Below are 26,327 nucleotides of genomic sequence, written 5' to 3'. Positions count from 1 at the left end.
AATCTCCTTTGGTTGCAGTATGTGCTACTGGGTTAATTATGTAAAAAACATGGAATAAATCGTTTGGAGAAGATTTAAATACTCTTTGTACTTGGAAATTCGAGCCCTGAGATGGTGAGTTTGGGTGCCCTGTGGGACTTGGTGGCAGGTTTTGCAGCAACCTTAAATAATTACAATTTGAAACTAGGGTGAGATTCCTTATTCTACTCTAAAGAAATTTCTTATGGAAGTCCTGGGATTTACCTCAGAGAATATGCCGTCAATTAATAACTGCTATTTTCTTCCTAAACCTACATTTCCTCGTGCAATGTTAAACCTTCAAGAAGATTTAACTGATTTCCTTGAAAATTCAGTACTGGAAGTTATAGATAGAGCAACATTACTTGTTTCCTTCATAACATCATCCGATATAAATCAAGTTATGAAAAGTTACTTTAGGAAATATCCTGTAAACTATCTGAATGCTCCAATCAAAATATATCCTGACCTTGCTTCTACTACTCAATCTCATCGTAGAGGGTTTTTAACCCTCCATCAAGATATTATTGCATTGAGATTCACGTTTTTACTTAGGATTCCCTGTAAATGTTTGATTAGAAAAGGGGATGAGTGTTATTTTTTTTTTTCACCTGAACAATTAAAAGTATTTTTGAAGTCTAAGAGACCTGCTACTTCATCCCCGATAAGCACGTTAATTAATAATTAATGCTGGAATAGAGTGTTATAGCCTTGCTGTGAGAATCTTTTCTTTTTCCTAAATTATCTCTCTCTTTAATTTTCAATTCTCCCCCTTAATTTCTATAATTTTATTTTATTTTTGAAATGTTGATAAAGGATTATGCCTGTATTTTTGTTTTCGGATATTATTAGTTTTCGCATGTATTTCTTTGAGCAGACTTTATTTTGCGAATGTAAAACTGGATAAATAAGGAATTTTAAAAATAAATAAATAAATAAGACGCATTGTCCGACAAGACCCTCACCGGCCTACCCCTCACCAGGGGTAGAGATGCCTGCAGGGCCAGGAACACAACTCTCATCTCTAGGCAATTGATGGACATTGAGGCTTTCTCTGCCGACCACTGCCCTTGCACCGACTGGTTCTGACAGACCACTCCCCAGTCGGAGAGACTGGCATCGGTGGTGACAATTGTCCAGACCAGAATGTCCAGGGTCACACCCCGTCTTAACTTGTCCAGCAGGAGCCACCAGGAAAGACTGACGCGAGCACACTCCGAGAGGGGAAGAGGAAGCTGAAATTGCTCCAACAACTGGTCCCAGAGAGACAGCAAGTCCAACTGCAGAAGCCACATATGAGCAAACGCCCATGGAACCAGCTCTAAGGTGGAAACCAGAGACCCAAGGACTTGTAAGTAATCCCAGAACTTGGGCAACTGCTTTTTCAACAATCCACGAACTTGAGCTTGCAACTTGGAAATCCACTCCTCGGTGAGGAATACCTTCCACACCCTCGTATCGAAACGCACCCCCAGAAATTCTAAGCTCTGGGAGGGGACCAGATAACTCTTGGACAGACTGACTATCCACCCCAAGGATCGCAAGTGCCAAAGGACTAAGTCCACTGCCTGTTGATAAAGGGTTTCCAATTTCATCCGAATCAGCCAGTCGTTCAAATAGGGGTGGACCAGTACCTCATCCCACTGGACAGCTGCAGCCACCACAACCATTACCTTGGTAATGGTCCCAGGCGCAATCACCAGACCGAAAGGCAGAGCGCAAAACTGAAAATGATCTTCCAGAATCACGAATTTCAGAAATCGCTGATGATCGGGCCAAATCCCTATGTGCAGGTACGCTTCTGTTAAATCCAGAGATGCTAGGTACTCCTTGTGCACCGCAGCAATCAGCGACTGCAGGGTTTCCTTTCGGAACCGAGAAACCTTCAAGGCCACATTCTTTTTTAAGTTTTGCGCTCTGCCTTTCAGTCTGGTGACTGCACCCGGGACCATTACCAAGGTAATGGTCGTGGTCGCTGCAGTTGTCCGGAGGGATGAGGTACAGGTCTACCCCTACTTGAACGAGTTTAACTGAGTTTAACCTAAAAGAATTCATAAACTCTACTATAAAAGACTGTTTTACAAACTCCACGTACTAAAAAAACTAAGGCCCCTCCTTCTTCAAAACGATTTCAGAACAGTCCTTCGGGTCCTCATCCTATCCAAAATAGACTATTGCAACTCCTTACTTTTAGGACTCCCAGCAACCTCCCTAAAACCCCTGCAAATGCTACAAAATGCCACCGCCAGAATCCTCACAAACACCAGAAGAAACGAACACATCACCCCTATACTAAAAAACTTTCACTGGCTCCCCATTCACCTCAGAATATGCTTCAAGAGTCTCACTCTTATCCACAAAACACTATACAACCAAAATATAAACTGGTTCAACCCTCCTTCCACTTTCAACCCCCTCGAAGATCCACAAGATCTGCCAATAATGGCACTTTACCAATAACCTCTCCTAAACTCACTCACCTATCCTCGACTCGGGAACGTGCATTCTTCCTTGCTGGGCCTACGATCTGGAACACAATGCCCCCTGACTTAAGGCTTGAAACTAACACCCAAAACTTTAAAAAAACCAACTTAAAACCTGGCTCTTTAAGCAAGCCTACCAATAATCTTCGCACGCTCTCGACACTGACTCTCAAGCTCCTCCCCACTACGAAATCACATTCCTGAAACTCTCATACCCTTCCACAACTTGCTGACCTCCACAGTTACAATTATTATAGTTACTTGTTCCTTTCTGTTTTTGATCTCTTGCATTCCTACCTCCTTTCGCCTCTTAATCTCCTTAGCTGTTCAAATTGTTAAGACATAGTTTATTAAATTGTTAATATGTAATTTCTTCTATAGTTCACATGTTCGACTGTAAACCAATGTGATGTGCAAACGAATGTCAGTATATTAAAGCGCTAAATAAATAAATCGAGGAGCGGACGGAACATGCCCTCCTTCTTGGGAACTATGAAATAAATGGAATAACGCCCTGTCCCCCACTATTCTAGAGGGACAGGAATGATGGCTCCCAGTTTGCTCTGGCAACACACGGTCTCTTGTACTGCCAATCTTTTAACAGCCGAGCAAATTCTAAAGCATGACATTGTTTTATCACACTTAAGACCCACTGGTCGAACATGATCTTGGTCCACTCCTCATAAAACAGAGCCAGCTGACCCCCAATCATAGGAACCGAGGAGTGGACCAGTCTCACTTCATTGGGCTGATTTAGCTCCCCCTCCGCCCTGAGAGCAGCCATCTCTGCCAGGTCTACGACCCCAAAAGGACTAGTTCCAAGATGGCTGCCTATTCGAGACTTCCAGATGGTCTGGAGGGCCAAGAATGCAGATTCCCTCGGAAATGGGCATGAGACAGCAGGGAACTCTTCCCTTTCGGCTTATCCTCAGGCAACTTATGAACCTTATTCTCACCAAGAGACTTGATCAATTTCTCCAAATCCTTGCCAAAGAGCAGCTTCCACTTGAAGGGTAAGGCTCCCAACTGAGACTTGGACGAAACGTCGGCCTACCAATTCTGCAACCAGAGGAGCCGACCAGCCAAGACCGCCAATACCATTGTCGTGGAGGAGGTCCTGAGAAGGTCATACAGGGCATTCGCAGTATAAGCCACAACGGCCTCCAGCTGCTCTACCTGTTGGGCTTCAGTGCCAGACAAGGACCTGACTGTAGCTGCTGCACCCAGAACAAGCCTGCTCTCAACATAAAACTGCCACACATAGCAGCCCGAACACCAAGAGCCAACACCTCAAAATCTTTCTTGAAGTGCACCTCCAACTTCCTATCCTGAAGGTCCTTTAGAGCTACAGACCCAGTAATCGGAATTTTGGTCTTCTTTGTTCCCGCTGAGACAGAAGCATCAACCTTCGGGACCTTCAGAAGTTCCAGGGCATCCTCAGACAAAGGATACAATTTGTCCATGGCTCTGCTGATCTTCAGGCCTGTGTCGGGAGTACCTCATTCCCTAAACAGCAATGCATTGATGGACTTGTTAAATGGGAAGGACCTCGCTGGACAGCTGAGGCCAACCATGACCAGATCCACTGAGCCAAACTTGGAGTCCTCTCGCAGAACCTCGATGCCAAGCTCCTCCAGAACATCAGGTATCAGGGGGCCTAGTTCTTCCTTGTGGAAAACTTTAGCACCTATGGGTCATCACCATTGACAGACAGGTCCTTTGAAAGACTGTGATCCAGATCTTTATCTGGAAAACTCGAATCCAATCCCAAAGGGTCCTGTACTGACCCCTGAAACTTCAAAGGAGTTGTCGGCAGCAGGCAGCGGCACCGTGGCCCTCAGGAGCCCCCAGACCCTTGTGGCCCCCTCCTCTCTGGAGGACCTGGATCTCTTGGTCGGCCTCAAGGGGGCCTGCCTTCACCAACTTGCGCCGCACAGACCTCTAAGCCTTATACGCTTTGTGCAGCAGCAACATAAAATCCGAAGAAACATCCCCTGGGTCTACTTCACTCCTGAAGGGGCTCCCCCGGTGCCCTGACCTCCCTGGAGGCCCTTACCACCAGAGACAACAGAGGAGGAAATTCCCCCTCCCCTTCTGCGGTTTACGTGGCAGCCCTGAAATTGGATAAAATGGCCACCGTTCCTGCACTTAGCGGAAAGGAATCGGCAGCGAGCTATCACGCTGGCAAGAGTCCTCCAGGCTCGCAGCACCTAGACGACCTCACTACCGCTGTGCTCCTTGAAGGGCCCTCTCCACCAGAGAGACACCAGGAGCATTTTCCCTCATGCGAGACCGCAGGCAGCACAGGCCACACAACACGGCATGAACCCCGGCGCCGGCTGCGAGTGCAGAGGCTGCTGGAGGAAAGGGGACAAAGGATTGAGCTGCTCGATCAAGGAATGAATAGAGTAGGGCCAACAGTGAGCCATCCCACAGTCATCCTGACGCCGTCTGAAACTTGAAACAGACTCCTCTTTTCTATTTTCTTTTTTCAACAAAAACTTTAACCAAAAGACAAAAAAGATAATTACTTCCCTCAGAGAATTGACTGTAGGCTTAGTCCATCCCCCAAGGCGAGTGAACCGGGCCCCCCGGTTGTCATCCCTGTCCGGCACACAAGGAGCAAACTTAAAAAAGGGTATCCAACCCCCTGCTTGTCCGCCTCTTAAACCAGAGGGGATGGCCCACCGGGACCTAACAACCCCCTGGGAGGCTGAAATCCATAGTTCAACTACTCTGTTCTCTTTTTCTTTTTTTTTTAACTCAGACTGCAGGCTTTGCACCTCCACCATCTGCTGGAGATAGAGAAATAGTGAGGGACTGCAGGTGGCACCAATGGTTAAGAGTCAGTGTCAGTAAAACTTTCTCTGTCTCCATCTGCTGGAGGGGAGGCAAAACCCAGGCGTCTGGACTGATCTGGGTACATACAAGGAATTGCCATGCTGGGTCAGACCAAAATCCATCGAGCCCAGCATCCTTTCTCTGACAGTGGGCAATCCAGGTCGCTTGTACCTGTCAGATCCCATAAAATAGATCTAATTCCTGTTACTCACTCCCAAGGATAGCAATAGCTTTCTTTATTCTACCTGGCTAATAATATGGTATGCACTTTTCCTCCATGAATTTGTCCAAACCTCTTTTATACCCCACTTGCCAGTCATCTTGACCACATCCTCTGGCAAAAGACTCCACAGCTTGATAATGCATTGAGTGAAAAATTGCCTTCCACAATCTGTTTTAAATATGCTGGTTGCTAGTTACATGGAGTGTCCTTTTTTTAAGTATTATTTGAAAGGGTAAATAACCATCCTTTATTTATCCATACCACCCCACTCATGATTTTATAAACTTCTATCATGCTCTCTCTCTCAGCTGTCTCTTTTCTAAGCTGAAGAGCTCAAGCCTTAGTAGCCTCTCACCATAAGAGAGATGTTCCATCCCCTTTATTATTTTTGTCGCCCTTATCTGCACCTTTTCTATTTCCACTATATCTTTCTTGAGATGGGCAACCAGAACTGCACAAAACATTCAAGATGCAATCACAGCATGGCTCATTACAGAAGTAATATGATATATTCCGTTTTATTCTCCATTCCTTTTCAGATCATTCCTAGCATTCTATTTGCTTTTTTGACTGCGATCACACACTGAGCTGAGGATTTCAACATATTGTGCCCAAGAACTCCAAGGTCCTTTTCCTAGGTGGTAACTCACAATATAGAAGTCAGCACTCTGTACCTGTAATTAGGATTATTTTTACCTATGTGCATCACTTTGCACTCTTCCACATTAAGGTAAAATAATCCCATTTACAGGTACATAATGCTGGGTTCTATAAATAAGGAGAAAAGTTGCTAAGATCATTCTGTTCTGTTACCAAAAGAAATTATTTTGTACCTCTGGTTTCTTAGCTTGTAGTTTCTCATGCTGCACATTAGCTTCGCCAATTTCATCTACAGTCTGAGGTCTGACCGATAATGCTTCCATGCCCTCAGTAACAAACGAATCAATATCATGCAGGTGAGCTGTGTAGATATGAAAAAAAAAACAGGTGCTTAAATAAAAAATCATAATGCCAGAAGCACATATTATACCATTTTCAGTGTGAATAACCCCCCAAGTCTATACCTTAAGTAAACCCTGGGTTTGAAAAATTTGTAACTCTAAGTTAAGGTATAAAGAGGAGGACCTTGTTTCACATCCACCCATTTGAGGCCAGTCTTCTGCTGAAAAGTCAATTATCTTCATATAGCATAATTGCTTACCTGTAACAGATGTTCTAGGAGGTCAAGCAGAATGTCAATCCTGACAAGTAGGGTGACATCATTCAATGGAGTCCGGCCCAGAACATGTGTGTCAATATTTCTAAAATTTTGACTGTGCCTCAATGAGCATGCCCTGCATACCAACATACACATGTCCACGCAGAGACCCCTTCAATCTTGTACCTTAGAATTTATAACTGGAAGCTAACTCCAAGGGAAAATGGGCAGGTTTTGTGGGGACTGACATCCTGCTGACTTCGGAGAAAGCAAATGTTGCTTACCTGTAACAGGTGTTCTCACAGGACAGCAGGATGTTAGTCCTCACATATGGGTGACATCACAGGATGGAGCCCAATCACGGAAAACTTCTGTCAAAGTTTCCAGAGCTTTGACTGGACCCTACTGGGCATGCCCAGCATGGCACTAACCCTGCAGCCAGCAGGAGCCCCCTTCAGTTTTATTTAAAAGCTACAGGCAGTGCCGAAAAATAAAATAATAAAACGTTACGAACCCAACACTGCGGGGCGGCGGGCGGGTTTCGTGAGGAATAACATCCTGCTGTCCTGTGAGAACACCTGCTACAGGTAAGCAACATTTGCTTTCTCACAGGACAAGCAAGATGGTAGTCCTCACATATGGGTAAGTACCGAGCTGAGGATGTCCGAACATGCACCAAATGTACCCAAAGGCATGCAACAGGCACAGCAACTGGGGTTGAATTTGGTAGAGGGCATCCTGAACCCCACCGGGCAGGCGAAAGGGTGTAGGTACGTCACGTTGTAAATAGGTTACGAAGGACAGACTGGCCGAAGATGGAATCTTGTCTTCCGGCTTTGTCCAAGCAATAGTGGGCTGCAAAGGTGTGGAGAGAACTCCAGGTTGTAGCCTTGCAAATGTCAGGAAGCGGCACCGATCGCAGGTTTTGCTACTGAAAGTCGCCATGGCCCTCACAGAGTGTGCTTTAACATGGTCTTGAAATGGAATGCCCGCTTGCTGATAGCAAAAGGATATGCAGTCCACCAACCAGGAGGAGAGAGTCTGCTTACCCACAGGCTTCCCTAACTTGTTAGGGTAGAAAGAAACAAACAATTGAGTGCTTTCCCTGTGGGCAGCTGTATGGTCTAGGTAGAACGCCAGAGTCCGTTTACAGTCAAGGGTATGCAGAGCTTGTTCTCCTGGATTGGCATGGGGCCTGGGAAAAAAGGTAGGTAGTATGATGGATTGATTGAGATGAAAATCCGAAACTACCTTAGGTAAGAATTAGGGTGAGTGCAGAGTACCACCCGGTCCTGCAGACGTTAGTGTACGGCGGATAGGTAACTAGGGCCTGTAATTCACTAACTCTGCGAGCTGAAGTGATAGCCAAAAGGAAATCACTTCTATGTGAGATGCTGAAGATCACAAGAGTGAAGAGGCTCGAATGGAGGTTTCATGAGCCAACCTAAAACCAGATTAAGGTCCCAAGAAGGGCCGGAGACTTAGTGGGAGGCTTGATGTGGAGCAAGCCCTTCAAAAAACATGTTACAACAGGGGTTTGTACTGATATAGGGGACATCCCCGACACCTTTAATGAAGGCGGCTACCGCATTGACATGAATTCTGATGGAAGAAGTCTTAAGACCTGACTCTGATAAGATGCCAGAGATAGTCCAGAAAACTTCGGGGTTGGACAGGAAAAGGGGTCAAAGGGACTGAGAAGGAGCACCATGACGTGAACCTTTTCCATTTGTAAGAGTAAGACTTTCTCGTGGAAGGCTTCCGTGAAACAATCAAGAGACGGGAAAACTGGTTCAGAAAGATTAAGTGGCTGAAGGATAACCTTTCAACATCCATGCCATCAGGGACAAGGCGTGAAGATTGGGATGGCGTAGGCACCCGAAGTTTTGAGTGATCAGAAGCGGGTCCGTTCCTAAGGGAATGCGCCTGCGAAGGAGAGATCCTGAAGTATTGGAAACCACACTTGGCGTGGCCAGTGAGGTGCTATCAGGATCATGGGTTCCCTTGTCCTGACGTAACTTCGAGAGTCTTCAAGAGAAGAGGAAGTGGAGGGAATGCATAGAGCAGTCCGAATGCCCATGAGAGGGAGAATGCGTCTCTGGGCTGAGAGCGTTTGCTGTGAATGAGAGAGCAGTAGTTCTCTACTTTGCGGTTGTGAGGAGACGCAAAAAGGTCTATCCGAGGATATCCCCATTGTTGGAAGAGATGGAGTTTGCTACCGAGGGGTTGAGAGACCACTCGTGCGGTTGAAAAGTGCGACTCAGCTTGTCTGCCAACACATTGTCCACTCCCGGCAAGTAGGTGGCCCTGAGGTACTTCGAATGGGAGAGAGCTTCCGCCCATATCTGCGCAGCTTCCTGACACGAAGGAAGGAGCCTGTGCCTCCCTGTTTGTTGATGTACCACATGGCCACCTGGTTGTTCGTCTGAATCAGGATGACTTGGTTTGAGAGGTGATCCTGTAAAGGCCTGAGAGCATATCTGATTGCTCTAAGCTCCAGGAAATTTATTTAGTGTTTGGCTTCCTCTGGAGACCAAGAGCCTTGTGTCTGCAGATTGGCCACATGGGCTCCCCAGCCGAGGTTGGAAGCGTCGGTGGTGAACGTGATTTGAGGGCCTGGAGCCTGGAAGGGCAAGCCCTAGAGGAGATTGATCTGATTTTTCCACCAGGCAAGAGACAGACGGAGTGAATCGGTGACGTGGACAACGGTCAACAGGGGCTGAATGGATTGAGTCCATTGTGACCTTAGAGTCCAGTGCATGAGTCTCATGGCCAAGCGGGCCATTGGTGCAACGTGGACTGAGGACGCCATGTATCCCAGGAGGATGAGAAATTGGCGTGCAGTCGCAGAGTGCTGAGACTGCAGCTGGTGAGCAAGAGACACGAGAGTTAGTGCTCGCTGTCGAGGCAGGAAAGCCTTTGCCTGCAAGGTGTCCAAGTCTGCCCCAATGAACGACAAGGTTTGAGATGGGACTAAATAGGATTTGTTGTAGTTGACGAGAAATCCTATTGAAATTAAGGTGTGTAAGGTTAGATTGAGGGATGACAGAGCACTTGCTGAGTGGGAGCCCTGACTAACCAGTCGTCTAGGTAGGGGTAGACGTGAACACCTTGGGTTCTGAGGAAGGCTGCAACTACTACGAGGCATTTTGTGAAGACTCATGGCGCAGACGCTAGGCCAAATGGAAGCACTCGGTATTGATAGTGCTTGGGGCCTACTAGAAACCTCAGGTATTTGCGATGAGATGGAGTTATCGCAATATGAGTATATGTGTCCTGGAGGTCTAGAGAGCAGAGCCAATCTCCTCTTTGTAAAAGAGGGAGAAGCGAGCCCAAGGTTAGCATCTTGAACTTCTCTCACTGTAGGTACTTGTTGAGGGCCCGTAGGTCCAGAATAGGACGAACACCTCACGATTTTTTGGGAATTAGAAAGTACCAGGAATAGAACCCTAGGCCGTGCTGAAAGTAGGGTCGGGTTCTATTGCTTTGGACTGGAGAAGGAGGGAGACCCCTTGATCCAGAAGAATGGAGTGATCCGATGTTCTCCACCTCGGTAGAGGTGGGGTGTCCGGAGGCAGGGAGAGAATGTTCAGATGGTAACCCTGAGCAATTATTGCCAGTACCCATTGGTCTGAGGTGATTGAGTGCCATATGTTGTGGAAGTGGCACAATCGCCCTCCCACTGGTATGTGAGGCAGTGGAATCTGGCTGCTGCTCTCTAGGTGGAAGTCAAAAACCTGAAGCAGGCCCTGGTTGAGGAGCTGCTTGTGGCTTTTGTTTGTGTTTGACGAGACTGTGGTTTTTGATAAGGTCTCGTGGCACGGGATCTGGCTGGTGGCGGATAGGACTTCTTCGGGCGGAAAGACTTTTTAGAGTCCTTTCTGAAGGGCTGCTTAGAAGAATAGTCAGAAGGCATCTGAGAGAACTGTCTTAGGGTCTCATGATGGTCCTTAAGTTCCACCACCGTCCATTGAATCTGTTCGACAAACAGATAATTTCTGACACATGGCAGGTCGGATAACCTGTCTTGTACTTCCGGCCGAAGGTCAGAAGACTTGAGTATCAAAGATGTCATAAGATGTCCTGATCTCATGCTTGCCTGCCTCAAAACCCTTGTTTACTAGGGTTTGTAGCTGTTCTTGAAATTGCTGAGGCAGAGAGTCCCACAAGTCTTGTAACTGCTTAAAAATGACCCTGTTATATTGGGTCATATAGAGCTGATAGGCGGCAATCCGAGAGATGAGCATTGACCCTTGGAAGACTCGGTGACCTATGGCATCTAGGAACTTTTGTTTCTTGCCAGGGGGAACTGAAGAGTGAGGCTTTGACCTCTTTGCTCTCTTCTGTGCAGACTCCACTACTACAGAGTGGCGATCCAATTGTGATTTCTGAAAGCCTGGAGCTGACTGCACCAAATAGGTAGTGTCAGCTTTCCTGTGGACTGGAGGAATAGAGCCAGGATGTTCCCAGTTCTTCTTCAGGAGATCCAGAAGAACCTGGTGGATAGGAATGGAGGTTATTACCTTGGGGGCATCCAGGAATTGGAGTAACTCCATCATCTGGTGCCTATCATCCTGTTCAGTCTGCAATTGGAAGGGGACCAATTCATACATTTCCTTCACAAAATTTATAAAGGAGAGGTCCTCTGGAGGAGAACCCTTCCTACTTTCAGTGGGTGAAGGTGGTGAGGTAAATCATCGGTGTCTGAAGAGGAACCATCGGTCCAGGTGTCGTAGGGATCAGCACCTGTCCCTCTAGGAATTAGAGGGGGATAGAGTGGTGGAATACCTGAAGGTCCTGGTCTAGGCTCTGAACGAATCAGAGGAATTATCGGAGGCACCAATGAAGGCATTGAAGGCACCGGCACAGGCATCGAGGGCATCGATGGATGGCTCGGTAGCGCCAACGGACGTATCGGCACCAATGGTTGGATCGTGGTGAGGGACGTATCAGCATCGATGGCTGAGGCAGAACTCCCGATGGAGTGATGCGGAACGGTGTTTCTCCTCCCGATGACAATGTAAGCGGGGAGGGCACCGGTGCCATCGGGAACCCAGGATCCATCGGTGGAAGAGCGGCAATGAGCGCTTCCATCCTGGAGATCAGCGGTGCCAACCCTGCCGGAATCGGGTCAGTGGACGGTCCCGCCATTGGTCCCGCCATTGGTCCCGCCATTGGTCCCGCCATTGGTGTCAGTGCCGGAGGAACCTGGAGTTGTTGCATCGCCTTATCGATGGCCTCCTGAACCATTCGGGTCCAGTTCTTCTCGGAAACCTGGAGCAAGCAGCCCCGGCTCCGGAACAGAAGAAGGAGGCAGAGATATAGCTGGAGGGACCACTGTTAAAGCGGAGTCGCGGCTCCCGATCCCCTGTCGGGTGAGGGTTGCCTCGGTGACCCAGTCGCAGAAATGGTCGGTGCCTTTTCTGGACGGGGTTTCTTTGACGGCGGCTTGGACAATGGCGAGGTCGATGATTTCGCTCCTTCGACGGTCCAGGTCTTTTGGTGCCGATGGCGATGTTTCTCCCTTCAGTCCCCTCGGTCTTGAAGGGGAGTAGAGGGTGTCGATGGCCGAGAAGTCGTCGGTGGTCAATACTGACGTGAAGTTGACAGTTCCGGCTCTGACGACGTCGATGCAATGGACGGAGTCGGGGTTTGAGCACGGAAGAGAAGTTCCATCTTCTCCATTTTGGCCTTGCGACCTTTTAGTGTCATTAGGGCACATTTGGTGCAAGTCAAGACATTGTGCTCGTGTCCAAGACACATAACTCAGACTTTATGGGAGTCTGTGATGGACATGGTGCGAGTACAGTCTGGGCACCGATGGAACCCCGATGCCATGGCCATGGAAAAAAATCGAGCTACGGTACGGTCGACGGCCAGTAGGCCGCGAGGGGCCAAACTCGACGGTAATAGACGGAAAAAGGATAAAAACTTACCGGAGTACCGCAGTCTGAAAAAAGTTAAAGGAGGGACCCCTGTGGGGCAAATTAACTTTTAGTAATTCCGTGAGGAAAATTCGTGTCAGGAATCTCTTTACCACGAGGCTACTGCTGTGCGGAAAAAAGAAGACTGACAAGCCTTTTTCCCATTTTATCTTATTTATGAAAGGCAATCTGGAACAAAAACAACAGGCCCTAGGAGGGAGTGGAATTGAGTTCTACACCTCAAGCAAATTCTGTAGGACAGACTGGCCAAACATACTGTCGTACCAGTCATCCCTGTCCACACAGTAGTGAGATGTGAATGGATGAGGAGAACTCCACATCACAACTTTGCAGATCTCTTCCATGGGGACTGATTTTAGGAGAGCCACTGATATCGCCATGGGAATAACAGAAGAAAATGCAATCTGCTAGTCAACTAGATAAAAGTCTGTTTGGCAATGGCAATCCCCAGTTTGTTGGTGTCAAAAGAAACAAAAAGCTGGGTGAACTTTCTATGGACTTCAGTATGCTTCAGGTAGAAGGCCAATGCTCTCTTGCAGTTCAAACTCTACAGTGCTTGTTTATATTGGTGGACATTTTGCCTGGGAAAACATGTTACATAACTATATATATATATATATATATATATATATATATATATATATATATATATATATATATATATAACTATGTTATATAACTATAACAATGGTGCCTTTTCAGCACCATTGTTATAGTTATGTTTACTATGCACCCCTGTTCTATTTGAACCAGCATGATGTGACTGCTGTCTCGAATGCCGGTATATAAAAATCTGAAATAAATAAATAAATAAATAAATAAATAAATAAATGTTGGAAGAATGATTGGTTAAGATGGAATTCTGACACCACCTTAGGCAGGAAGATGGGTGTGCAGAACCACCTTATCATGATGAAACTTGGTATAAGGTGGATGTGTTACTAGAACCTGGAGCTCAATGACCCTGCACACTGAAGTGACCAAAAATGATGCATCTGGCTTTACGCATGACTTTACAGCTGAACAAATTGCCTTTTTTTTTTTTTTTTACTGATAAAGTTGCAAATATATCTGCCTAATTTTCTGTTTTGCTCTCTCAAAGTTTGTTTAAAGATACAATTGGTTTTAGTAGCTGGACAACATTTCAAAAGATATATTCTAAAGAAGGGTGAGTGGGATCTTTGAATAGCTCTAGTTGTAGAACCGTATGTTGAATCTATGTCCAACAACTATACTGAAGTTTTTACATAATGAGCTGGCTCACGATCTGACCAAAATTGGCAACCTATCTTTTACAACTAGGCAGGTACCATCTATATTAAAACAGGCTAGTATCTATCCAGTTTTAAAGAAGCCAAATTTAGACCCTTCAATTTTGTCTGATTATCGCCCAATTTCTATTTTGCCTTTTTTAACCAAGATAACCAAAGTTTCTAGAACTTTGACTGGCATACTGAGCATGCCCAGCATGCCACTAACCCTGTGGCCACAAGGGGTCCCCCTTCAGTCTCATTTTACAGCAACAAAGTACAAGCGAAAAATAAAATAAGAAAGCGTTACCGAACCCAGTGTGGCGGGCGGGTTTCGTGAGGACTAACATCCTGCTGTCCTGGGAGAACACATGTTACAGGTAAGCAACTCTGCTTTCTCCCAGGACATTCTCCCAGGACAAGCAGGATGGTAATCCTCATAGATGGGTGAATAGCAAGCTACAGGCTGCCCTAGAATATAGCGGGCCAACCAGCACCCAAAAATGTGCAACAGGCACAACAAGTGGGGTGCTGTTGGCAACAAAGGGGCATCCTGAAATTCACAGTGGGCCTTAGGTAGGAAGAGTTGGGTTCTTACACTGGAAACAAATTCCGTAGGACAGACTGGCCAAAGATGCTGTCTTGCCGACCAGCCTTGTTCAGACAATAATGGGCTGCGAAGATGTGGAGAGAGCTCAATGTCGTGGCCCTGCCTTGAGCCAGGCACTAATGCCCGCTGCCGAGACTCTGGATGCTATCTCAAAAGAGTCATAGGCTGCTCTGACCTTGTGTTTTCCAGCTTCCAATCCTTTCTGTAGGATGGAGACTAAGCTATTGTGTCCGTCGGTGCCCGACGCCCTCTCTCCGCCCTCCTTACCTCTTTGGCGCCTCCCTCTTTGTCCGTGGGAAGATTGGCTGCCGCGGCGTTCTTCTGCCGAAGTCCTCCGGCGTCCCCGGACCGGCTCGACGCTGCAAACCGCCATGTTTTCTGGAGGCCTAGGGGCGCGCACGTGGCCCCGACTGAAGTACCGGCAATGGCGCGAACCTCGGGGGCGTCCCCCGAAGATGACGTGACCCACGATGGATATATAAGGTCTTGGAAATTGTTAACACATCGAGTTAGCAAAGGTTATGGTACATGGGTTACTCTACCTAAGCTACTCTGCCTCCTCGGACTTACTAGGGGTACCCGCTCCTCGGGGGTCTCGCTCTCTTCTTTGTTTTTAGGTGACAGTCTGGAACCGGTACTCACTCCTCGAGGACCCTCGTTCCCAGACCTACTCGGTACTCTCTTCTGCCTGGAAGTCATCACTGCCAACTACATCAGTGAATTACCATCGTTCTCTCAGGGCTTTCCCTGGAACCAGGTACTCGCTCCTCGAGGGCCTATACATTCCAGCTCCTGGGCTTCTATGAGACACTGTGTGAGTGTTACCATCTGGTTCAGTACATGAACCCTGCATACCCTGCCTACTCACTATATTTCAGTTTCTCTACAGCTCAGCCTCCAGGGATCGCTGTTCCAGTTTTTGAGGGACTACAGCCCAGCCGGGCAATCCAGCTCACTACAGCCACCTCTGGTGGTTCAGTATACTGTCTAATAAAAGAACTAGTGTGTATCTGTGTCCATACTCTGTGCCTCACCGGTAGTCCCTCTCGGGATCTTCCCCCGGGGGTGGTCATCTGCCACCGGTCCAAGGATCCACCCACAACTCTCCTAAATAATAACAGATTGCTAACTCCTATCTGATTGATACTCCCAACAGATAGCAGCTCACTAACAGCTATCCTGGAACTGCTGTGGCAGGGTCTCTTAGAATTCCTGGACTTGTTTCCAGAGATTCCTATTATATTGGGTCATGTAGAGTTGGTACGCTACTATGCGAGTAATTAACATGGACCCTTCTGTTCCTTTCCAGGAGGGGCAGAGGAGTGTGGATGGGATCTTTTAGCCATCTTTTGGACTGATTCCAGCAACAATGTCATCGGCGGTGACAAAAAAGTTTAAAAACCGGCGCAGGCCATCCTCTCACCCTCTCTCCTCGCTGCGACTGAACCAGCCAGCCCCGCGCTATCGGCACTGACCCATTGGGGTCAGGGAGCCTGCCCGGGATCCTCCATCGGCCGAACAGCGCCTCCTCGCTCCGGTGCCCCCACGCGGCCCGAAGACCCGCCCAGCAACGTCACTGGCGGCAACAAAAAGGTTTAAAAAACGGCGCAGGCCTCAGGCGCCGCGCGACCTAAGGGGCATGCCCTTTACTGCGCCCCTTTGTGCCGCCCCCTTTGAGCTTCTCCCACCACATTTAACCTCACACACCATAGCCAAAGTCGTTACCAATCCCCCAGACCCCACCATCCAGAACCTCCTCCACCGGGCCCGACCGTCGTTCTACCCCGCACTTCTCCCACTACAACCTCACCTTAGCTCAGACCTAGTTCTTAGTCTCTCCCACTAATTGCACCCCCTCTACTACCCTTCCCCCTTTTCTCTTAATCCCCTCCGATATCAGGTCAATACACCAAATGGTCCACCTTCCCCCTCTTCTTTTCCTCAGCAACCGTAAATTACAACCTAGCATAGGCGCAATGCAACTACTGAAAAACAGAGCACTACCCTATGGACACAGAAAACTTTCGAATAAGAGACTTGCCATTCACCCTAGATCTTTAATCCCTATCTTAATTTCCCCCATGACCCAACTGCTCGGTCTCACCGTATACTCACTTATATTATTCAATGCCCAATCGCTAGTAAAAAAGACCCCTATTCTAAATGACATCCTAACAGACCACAAATCTGACATATGCACCATCACTGAAACATGGCTCAAACAAACAGACACAGTCCTAACCAACTAACTTCCGATTCATCTATATGACATCATCTCTGTCCCCAGGATCAAAAAAAGAGGAGGTGGCATTCTCCTAGCCGCAAAGAAAGAACACGGCTTCAAGCTTCAGACTACTTACACAGCCAAACTATGAAATGGCCTACTTTAAATCCAAGCAACTCCAAATCTGCCTGGTATACACCCCTCCAGCTCTGCTAGAACGTAATCCCTCCCCACTCATCAAACTTATTACAGAAAACATAAACATAGACACCCCTACCATCATCCTAGGTGACTTCAATCTTCACGTCGACACCCTCCCCCTAACCCCTACCTGCGAAGCAATCCTTAACTCCCTTTCAGCCATAGGCTTCAAACAAATTATAGATGCACCTACTCACAAAGCAGGACACTCCCTAGACCTAATGTTCATAAACTCACACATACAAACCTCAGAACCTCCCTCATGTACCCCTGTCCCTTGGTCCGATCACACTCTAATTCACCAAAACCTCTTCATCAACGCAGAAGCCAACACCACTCCTAACCACCCCGCCATAATACAATTCAGAAAACCATGCAAAACAGATGATCTGATTGAAGTGCTCCCTCCTGCACTAAGCAACCTAGATTTAACAGACACAGAATCCGCCCTCGCAACGTGGAACACCATAACAAATAACATAGCCGACCAATTCTGCCCTCTAATGACCAAGAATATAAACCCATCCCATCATAACAGAAACCCGTAGTACTCACCCAAACTAAAAAAACTGAAACACACCCTCAGAAAAATCGAAAAGAAATGGTGGAACTATCACACCCTCACTCTTCTGACCACATATAGAACCACTCTACACAGCTATAGAACAGCAATCCTCAAAACAAAACGTGATTATTACTCCAAGAAAATACACGATCTTCAATTCAACCCAAAAGCTTTCTTCTCCTATGTGAATGACCTCACTAAAATATCTCCATCATCAATATCGGACAAAGAATCCAAAACAAAATGCAATGAACTTGCCCTCTTCTTCAAAGACAAAATCATTAACATAATGACCAAATTCCCCCCCACCATATCAAATAAAATTACCCTCACCAAAATCCCAGACGCCACCTTAGATCAATTTGAGACTATCTCCTCCTCTGAAATAGAAACAATCATAAAAAAAATTAACCCCGCAACATACCCAGCAGATTCAATCCCTATAAAATCTCTAAAATCTATCCCAAACATTATAACCAAACCAATCGCTGACATCATCACACATCCCTAACTCAGGGACATGTACCAACTAACATAAAAGGAGCCTTCGTCAAACCCATCTTAAAAAAATCCCAACTGAACCCTATGGAACTAAACAACTTCAGACCCATATCCATCCTCCCTTTCCTTGCCAAGCTGCTGGAAAAAATAGTAAACAAGCAACTAACTGAACACCTAGAAAAACACAATGTCCTACACCCTTCCCAATTTGGCTTCCGCAAATTCTTCAGTACTGAAACACTATTAATCACCCTCACTGACACTGTCCTCAGAAGACTAGATAAAGGTCAGTCCCACATTCTAGCCATGCTAGATATCTCAGCAACCTACGACATCATCAGCCACAAGATCCTCATTTACAGGTTAATCGAAATTGGCCTATCTGGCATCGCACTGCAACGATTCACATCATATCTGGAAAACAGACATTACAAAGTCAAAATTGGCAATAGTGAATCTGAGCCCATCAATTTAACTCAAGGCGTCCCACAAGGCTCCTCCCTATCATCCACACTCTTCAATATATACATGCTACCCTTATGCAAACTACTAACTGACCTAGGACTCACATTCTTCATTTACGCTGATGACGTCCAAACCCTCATCCCCATCGCTGAATCCATTTCCAAATCTCTTCAACTCTGGGACATCTATCTTACCACCATTAATCAACTACTCACTCAAATGAACCTAGCACTAAATGCCACCAAAACTGAACTCCTAATAATAAGCCACAAATCAAACGATAAAATCCTTTCTGGCCTCTCCCACAGCCAAGCAAAACCCCAATTTGCAAATGAGATAAGAAACCTAGGCATCATACTAGACAATGAATTGAGCCTTAAAAAATTCATTAACACAACAATGAAGGAATGCTACTACAAACTTCACATGCTAAAAAAATTAAGGCCCCTCCTGCATCCCAACGATTTCAGAATGGTCCTTCAGGCACTCATCCTATCCAAATTAGACTACTGCAATTCCATACTCCTAGGACTCCCAGCATCATCACTAAAGCCCCTTCAAATGCTACAAAACGCCACCGCTAGAATCCTTACAAACACCAGAAGAAACGAACACATCAACCCTATACTAAAAAACCTTCACTGGCTACTCATACACCTTAGAATATGCTCCAAGAGTCTTACGCTAATTCACAAGACCCTATACAATCAAAACATAAACTGGTTCAACACCTCCTTCCACTTTCAACCCCATAAGATCCACCAGATCCTCCAATAACAGCTCATTACCAATAACCTCACCCAAACTTACACACCTATCCTCAACTCGGAAACGTGATCTATCCCTTGCCGACCCTGTCATTTGGAACTCAACACCCACTGAACTAAGGCTTGAACCAAATACTCAAAACTTCAAAAAGAAATAGAAAACCTGGCTATTTAAACAAGCCTACCAATGACTCTCGCACACACCTTCTTCCAGACCCTCAAGCGCTTCCTCCCACTTGAAAGCCCTTATTTAAACCTGTTATTTTATCCTATAACACATTTATCTTTACAGTTTTTGAAAACTATAGTTAATTGTTCCTATTGTCTTCATGCCTCTAATCTCCTTAACAATTTTATTCCCTTCCTGTATTTCCCCTGCCCGAAAATTCTATGAAGTTGTTCAACTTGTTAAGATGAAACTTTCCTTTCTTGCTTCAGATTGTTTTACTGTAAACCAATGTGATGTGCAAACAAATGTCGGTATAGAAAAGCGTTAAATAAATAAATAAACCCCGGGGCTTGATGAACCAGGTACGTAGCATCTGTCTTTCTACTGACTGGAGGTACAGTACCTGGGTGATCCCAGAGGCGGTACAAGAGGTCGAGAAGAATTTCATGCACTGGGATTGCCATTACCTCTTTTGGACCATCTACAAATTGTAAAACCTCCAACATTTTGTGCCGAGCTTCCTCCTCCGTTACCAATTGGAATGGGATAGTTTCAGACATCTCCTTGACAAAACTGGCAAAAGAGAAGTCTTCCAGAGGAGAACGATGCCTTTCCTCTGGGGCTGAAGGCTCCGAGAGGAGTTCCTCAGAAACTTGTGAAAAGTGGTAGAGGATGCATCCTCCCATGGATCATAGGGAGTCTCCCCTTCACCAACAGGGCCTCCAGCGGGAGAGAAAATACCAAACCCAAGAGGGCAGGAAGGCAGCATCGATGGATGGCGAGGCGGCATCGAGGCAGGCGGCACCGGCATTGAAGGAGGTGGTGCTGGCACCGAGGGCACCGAGGCACCCGTAGACCTGATGGCCCTGGAACGTGTTCCAGCATCAGCGGGTCCCATGCAGGGGCTGGGCCAGAGGCCGCTTCTTCCTTCTCCGAGGAACCTGGAATTGGAATCAGGATCAGTGGAAGCATCGATGGTTGACTCGGTCCCAGCAGATCCGATGGAGCAGGTTGAGTTGGTAGGGCACCAATGAGGGTGTCCAAACACTCGAGGAGCAGTGCGAATATCGAGGGCGCCAGTTCTGGTGCCGATATGGGGGCCGGCGCCGTTAGCAATTGGAAGCACTGGAGGGCATTCAGCCCTGCCTGTTGGACTAATCTGTCCAATTCCTCTCTAAAGGTTGGCGTGGATAACACTGTGCCTGGGGTAGGAGGCAGGCTAGGCGTTACTGAAGTCTCCACAGGAGTCCGTGGAGGCTCGGTACTGTTGTGTTTGAGGCATTGTGGACCCTTGGTCGCAGTGGAGATGACACCGCCCAAGGGGAGGAGCCCCGTGGGGAACCACTGTGATTGGCTGACAGCAGACACAGAATGGATAGCCTTTATTGAACTACTGTAATAGATGGTAAAGATGGAAGGTAAGGCACTGATCCACGAGGTGCCAATACGCTCAACAGGCTCAGTAGTGTTGTCTCACCCAGATGTTCACGATAGACAGGAGTCCGCAGAGTGGGTAATGCCGCGGATGGTGGGTGGAGTTGGAGCACCGGTTCGTAGAGAGCAAGCGTCTTCCCGATGGTAGAATGGTGGGACCAAAGATCTGTAGTGCAGGATATGAAGTGAATAGGCCCTCGAGGAGCGAGTACCCAATAGTCCAATATCCTGGAAAGAAAGAGACAAGACCCCCGAGGAGCGGTTGTCTAGATTAGTGAGACCCTGAAGGGTAGTAGGAAGCGAGAGACCCCCGAGGACCAGGTGTCTAGAGCTTCTGCTAGAGTGAGGCCCTTAGCGGTATGAAGCGTCTAAGCTGGCAGCTTAGAGCAAGCAGAGTAGCGAAGCAAAGTCTTTGCTAACTCGTTAAGGTAGCGGAAGCGGAGGCTAGTTATACCCGGAGATACTGACATCATGAGGTGGGGCTGCCCCTGAGATTTCTGCCATGACATGTATTTGAGTGTCAGAGATGTGCGAGCTCGAGCCCTAGGAGGCTACGGGAGTGAACATGGGGGATGAGAATGCCCATGCTGGTCTGAGAACGCCGAGGCCCACAGCACTCGGCACCGGACACAGCCATCTTGCCCAGAGAGAGAAAAATGGGAGACAAAGGGGTAAGGCAGAGCGGTTGCAGCCATCTGCGACCGACAAACGCAACAGGTACCTGGCACCGATATCGGTGGGAAACGCCTCGGGGTCCCGGGTCCAGAGGAGGATGGGAGCTCCTCTCCACGGGTCCTCTTCGCAGGTGGCTTGGTCGAGCCCGATGCCGCTGAAGTGCCGGTGCCGGCATAGACGGGGATGCATGTCGATGCCTCCCACGGTGCTTGGCCTGGTCTTTCTCCAGCACCAAGGACGATGACGCAGATGTCTTAGATTGGGTCGACATCGGTGATGGACGGTAACCCGCTCCACGGTCTTCCTGGCGGGGTGACATCAGAAAGGGGTTTGAGGTAGATGGGCCTCTTCGACTCAGCGCACCCTGCATCGGGGTTGATGGAGCAGAGCGTTTTGAGGCAAACAAATGCTCCATCTTTTCCAGTCGGGCGCGCCGGCCTTTGGGGGTCATCTGTGTGCAAATCAGGCAGCGACGGACATCGTGGGAAGGCCTGAGGCACAAAACACAGACACTGTGCAGGTCTGTTATGGACAAAGTCCGCGGACAGTTGGGGCACTTCCTAACCCTGGTCGCCATGTTGGAAAAAAGTGGCATACGGTCGGTGGCCGTTGGATACCAAAGGGTATGCCGCTGGGAACTGACCGCAAAATGCGGAAAAACACTTACCGAGTGTTGGAGGAGACGAAGCGCAATGGGGGACCCCGGTGAGGGTGAAAAAACGAAGATGGACTTCAAATTTTTCCGTGAGGAAAGGTGTGAGGAAATTTCTCACAGAGCTCCTAAACCGCGAGGCAACTGCTGCGTGGAAAAAAAGAGACTGAAGGGGGACCCCGTGTGGACACAGGGTTAGTGGCATGCTGGGCATGCTCAGTGTGCCAGTCAAAGTTGTAGAAACTTTGACAAAGGTGTTCCGTGACAGGGCTCCATCTGATGATGTCACCCATCTGTGAGGACTACTATCTTGTTTGTCCTGGGAGAATGATCTATTAGATGATCACCAATATGGTTTCAAAAAAGGTTACAAGACAGAAATTCTCATCACCCTTTGGCATTTTCTGTTGAGGATTTGACAATGGAAAAAATTATATTTTAGTACTTTTAGAAATATCTGCAGCATTTGACATGTTGGACTATTCTATTTTAATATCTTACCTAGTAGAAAACAGTATTGCTGGTACTGTGCTAGAATGGTTGAAATCTTCTATTTCAAGTTGTGTTCAACAAGTCAGAAATGGTCAGATGGTATTTGCTTGGTGTTGTGCATCCCGTCCGCACTCAGCCCACGCCCGGGCCCACTCATCTCATTCCTGGTGCGACGAGTCCCGGGTCGTCCTCCCCTGCTGCTGCTGCTAGCTCGGCCTCGGTGGTCCCGCAGTGGCGACCACCAGACCTTCCACTTCCCACCAGGCCTCACAACGGGGCTCAGCGTCGTCCGTGGCGGCGGCCCCGCCCCTAGGCACACACACGCAGACCGCCCGGCCTCTTAAAGGGCCAAGGGCGAGTCCCACCTCCGTGGCGCACCATGATTGAACAGAATACTTAAGGAAGTGGTCAGACACCACTTCTTCGCCTTGGCAATTGGGTCGTACACTCCAGTGTGTCTAGTTTGCCTTCCAGCGTCTCCTGTTCCAGTGTCTCCTGTTCTAGCTTTCCTGTGTCACCTGTTCCAGCGTCTGCTGTGTCTCCTGTTCCTTCGTCTCTCTATTCCTGTAGTACCCTTCAGACTGATCTCACGGTACTGACCTTTGCTTGTTCCTGACTATTCTTGATTGCTGCCTGAATCTGACCTCTGCCTGTTCTCCGACTACTCCTGACCACTGTCTGGAACCGACCTCTGCCTGACCACTGACTCCTCTTGATCACTGCCTGGAACCGACCTCTGCCTGACTACTGACTACTCTTGATCGCTGCCTGGAACCAACCTCTGCCTGACTACTGACTACTCTTGATCGCTGCCTGGAACCAACCTCTGCCTGACTACTGCATACTCCTGATCGCTGCCTGGAACTTGACCTCTGCCTGACCTGACTACTTCTGGATTGACTACAGGTACTGACCCCTGCTTCGGCTGACTAATCCAGACTGATACTCTGACCTTGATCCGTGCTATACACTCGGACTCTCTCTTCTGGCCTCCTGTGACCTTTGGACATTCTGCTCTGAACATCAACCGTGCACCCTTGTTTGTGGTGGGCATTCCCCTGCGCTTCCTCTCTAGGAGATCCTGCAAGGCCCACCTAAGACCAGGCGGCCCGGGTAACCAAGGGCTCAACCTGAGGGAACCCCGGATTGCTATTGGTGAAGCTCCTGCTAGCCTCTGTCTCCTCCTGTGCTCCGCCTCCTGGTGGCAGGCACTCTCCGGGTCCACCATTTCCCGTGCCTTCTCAGAAGCTGCCATTTGCATCTTTGCAATTAAACATTGGATGGCAGCAAATCAATTCCTATTAAATGTTCAGAAAACTGAAATTATGGTTCATTTTTACAAGTATTGTTTTATATTCTTTTGTCATGTTTACCACAACATGTTTACCATAAGTTAAGGCTATTGTAAAATGCTCTTAAAATAAACTGAATATGCTTTGAGGATTAATGTCTTTTCTGGAATCCACTGATATTAGATCAGTACTTCAGCTCTGGTTTTATCCAGCTTAGACTTCTGCAATAGTATTTGAATGGGGTGGCCAGCTTCAATTACCGCCACATTATAATCCATTCAGAATGCAGCAGCACCTAGGGTCATTATAGGCACGAGCCATTATGAACACATTTTGCCAATTTTATATTCCTTGCATTGGTTACCCATTTCCTAGCAAATTCAATTTAAAATCTTAGTGCTCTACAAAATAATGCCCTACAAAATGACGGCAATATATGTGAAAAAGTCTAGCACAAATGTGAGTAAGGATTGTGAGAGAGCATCTAGGAAAAACCTCATACACGGGCCGATTCAGTAAAGTACGCGGGAGAGCGGGCATTCGCCCGCTCTCCTGGCACGCGCACAGGCCACTCTCCTGTGCGCGTGATTCCGTATTTAAATGAGGCCCGGCGGTAAAAACGGGCAAAAGGAGGCGCTAGGGACACTAGTGCGTCCCTAGCGCCTCCTTTTGGACCGGAGCGGCGGCTGTCAGCGGGTTTGACAGCCGACGCTCAATTTTGCCGGCGTCGGTTCTCAAGCCCGCTGACAGCCACGGGCTCGGAAACCAGACGCCGGCAAAATTGAGCGTCCAATTTTCGACCCGACAGCCACCGGCCGACTTCAAGCAGGTTGGCCCAATGGTAACAGGAGGCCAGAAGAGAGTGTCCGAGTGAAGCATAAAAGTCAGAGCCAGAGTATCTGTCCAGGAGAGGTCAGCCAAAGCAGGGATCAAAACCAGAATCAGTCCGAGTGTAGTCAAGGCAAGCGAGGGTCAGTTCCAGGCGGCAGACAGTAGAATGGTCAGGCAGGCAGTGGTCAGTTCCAGGCGTCAGGCAAGAGAATGGTCAGGCAGGCAGAGGTCGGTACCAAAGGTCAGTCCGGAGAGGTACCACCTGGGAAGGATACAGGAATACACGGAGCCACTGGGAACGGAGGACACTGGAACAGGAGATACTGGAACACAAAGGCAAACTCACTACACCAACGGTGTCGACCCGATTGCCAAGGCGAGGTCCTGGGGAAAGGGTCTCGCCTTAAATAGTGCATCTATGTGACATCATCGGGAGGCACCCCCGCGGGTTTTCCCGCCCTAGGCCCTTTAAAGGGCTGAATGTTGGCCGTGCACATGCCTAGGGGCGTGGCCGAGGACACCAAAGCCACGGAGCCCCAACGGGAGCTCCGCGTGAGGCCTATGAGGAGGATGGCAAACTGGAAGTCTGAGGACGCCGTGAACTGGCTGCAGACGCAAGGGAGGGCTGCCCAGAGCTGGTTGACGGGAGCGTGAGGTGAGCAGGGCCGGGATGCGCAACAATAGCAGCTTTGCAATTTCATTTTTTTTTCAGCACTCTGGGATGTATACATCTGATCCAGGTGATTTGCTACTCTTTAGTTTGTCAATTTGCCCTAGTACATCTTCAAGGTATACTGAGATTTGTTTCAGCACCATTCAATATCATTTCTGGCATGAGTTTCTCTCTTACATCTTCCTCAGTGAAGACTGAAGCAAATAATTAATTTAGTTTCTCTGCTATGGCCATGCCACCCTAGGCATTCCTTTTATCTCCTGATCATCTAATGGTCCAACTGACTCCCTCACAGGCTTTTTACTTCAAATGTACCTGAAAAAGCTTTTATTATAAATGTTTGCTTCCACAGCAAGCTTCTTTTAAATTTTGTCTTTGCCTTCCTTATCAATGCTTTGCATCTAATTTGCCAGTGCTTATGCCATTTCTTGTTTTCTTCATTTGGATCCCTTTTCCATTTCTTGAAAGATGTTCTTTTAGCTATTATAGCTTCTCTCACCTCACCTTTTAACCATGTTGGTATTCATTTAGCTTTCCTTCCGCCTTTTCTAATGTGTTGAATACACCTGGTCTTGACTTCCAAGATGGTATTTTTAAACAAAGGCCTAGGCTGGATGGAAACTCTTAATCTTTGCAGCTGCTCCTTCAATTTTTTCTTGGCCCTTTTTCAAATTTTCTCATAGTCACCTTTTAAAAGTTAAATGATGTCACCTAAGATCAGAGCTCAGCTTAACACTTCCACCATCTGCTGGAAACAGAGATTCCTGGCAGAATGATGTCAACATAGAGATATATAATGAGTGACTTCAGCGAGTCTT

General features: G+C 47.7%; 1 protein-coding gene across 1 annotated transcript in view; it reads right to left on the bottom strand.

Annotated features, from left to right (window-relative positions):
• DYNC2H1 (dynein cytoplasmic 2 heavy chain 1) overlaps nt 1-26,327 on the bottom strand; it is a 1,848,033-nt gene that overhangs the window by 1,557,179 nt on the left and 264,527 nt on the right. The window contains exon 20 of the mRNA XM_029602426.1: nt 6,399-6,526. Within this exon, the coding sequence (XP_029458286.1) occupies nt 6,399-6,526 (128 nt within the window). The remainder of the gene's footprint in view (nt 1-6,398; nt 6,527-26,327) is intronic.

Source organism: Rhinatrema bivittatum, chromosome 5 (genome assembly GCF_901001135.1).
Source record: "Rhinatrema bivittatum chromosome 5, aRhiBiv1.1, whole genome shotgun sequence".
In the NCBI taxonomy this organism is placed as follows: domain Eukaryota; kingdom Metazoa; phylum Chordata; class Amphibia; order Gymnophiona; family Rhinatrematidae; genus Rhinatrema; species Rhinatrema bivittatum.
This window is presented reverse-complemented; position numbering and strand designations above follow the sequence as displayed.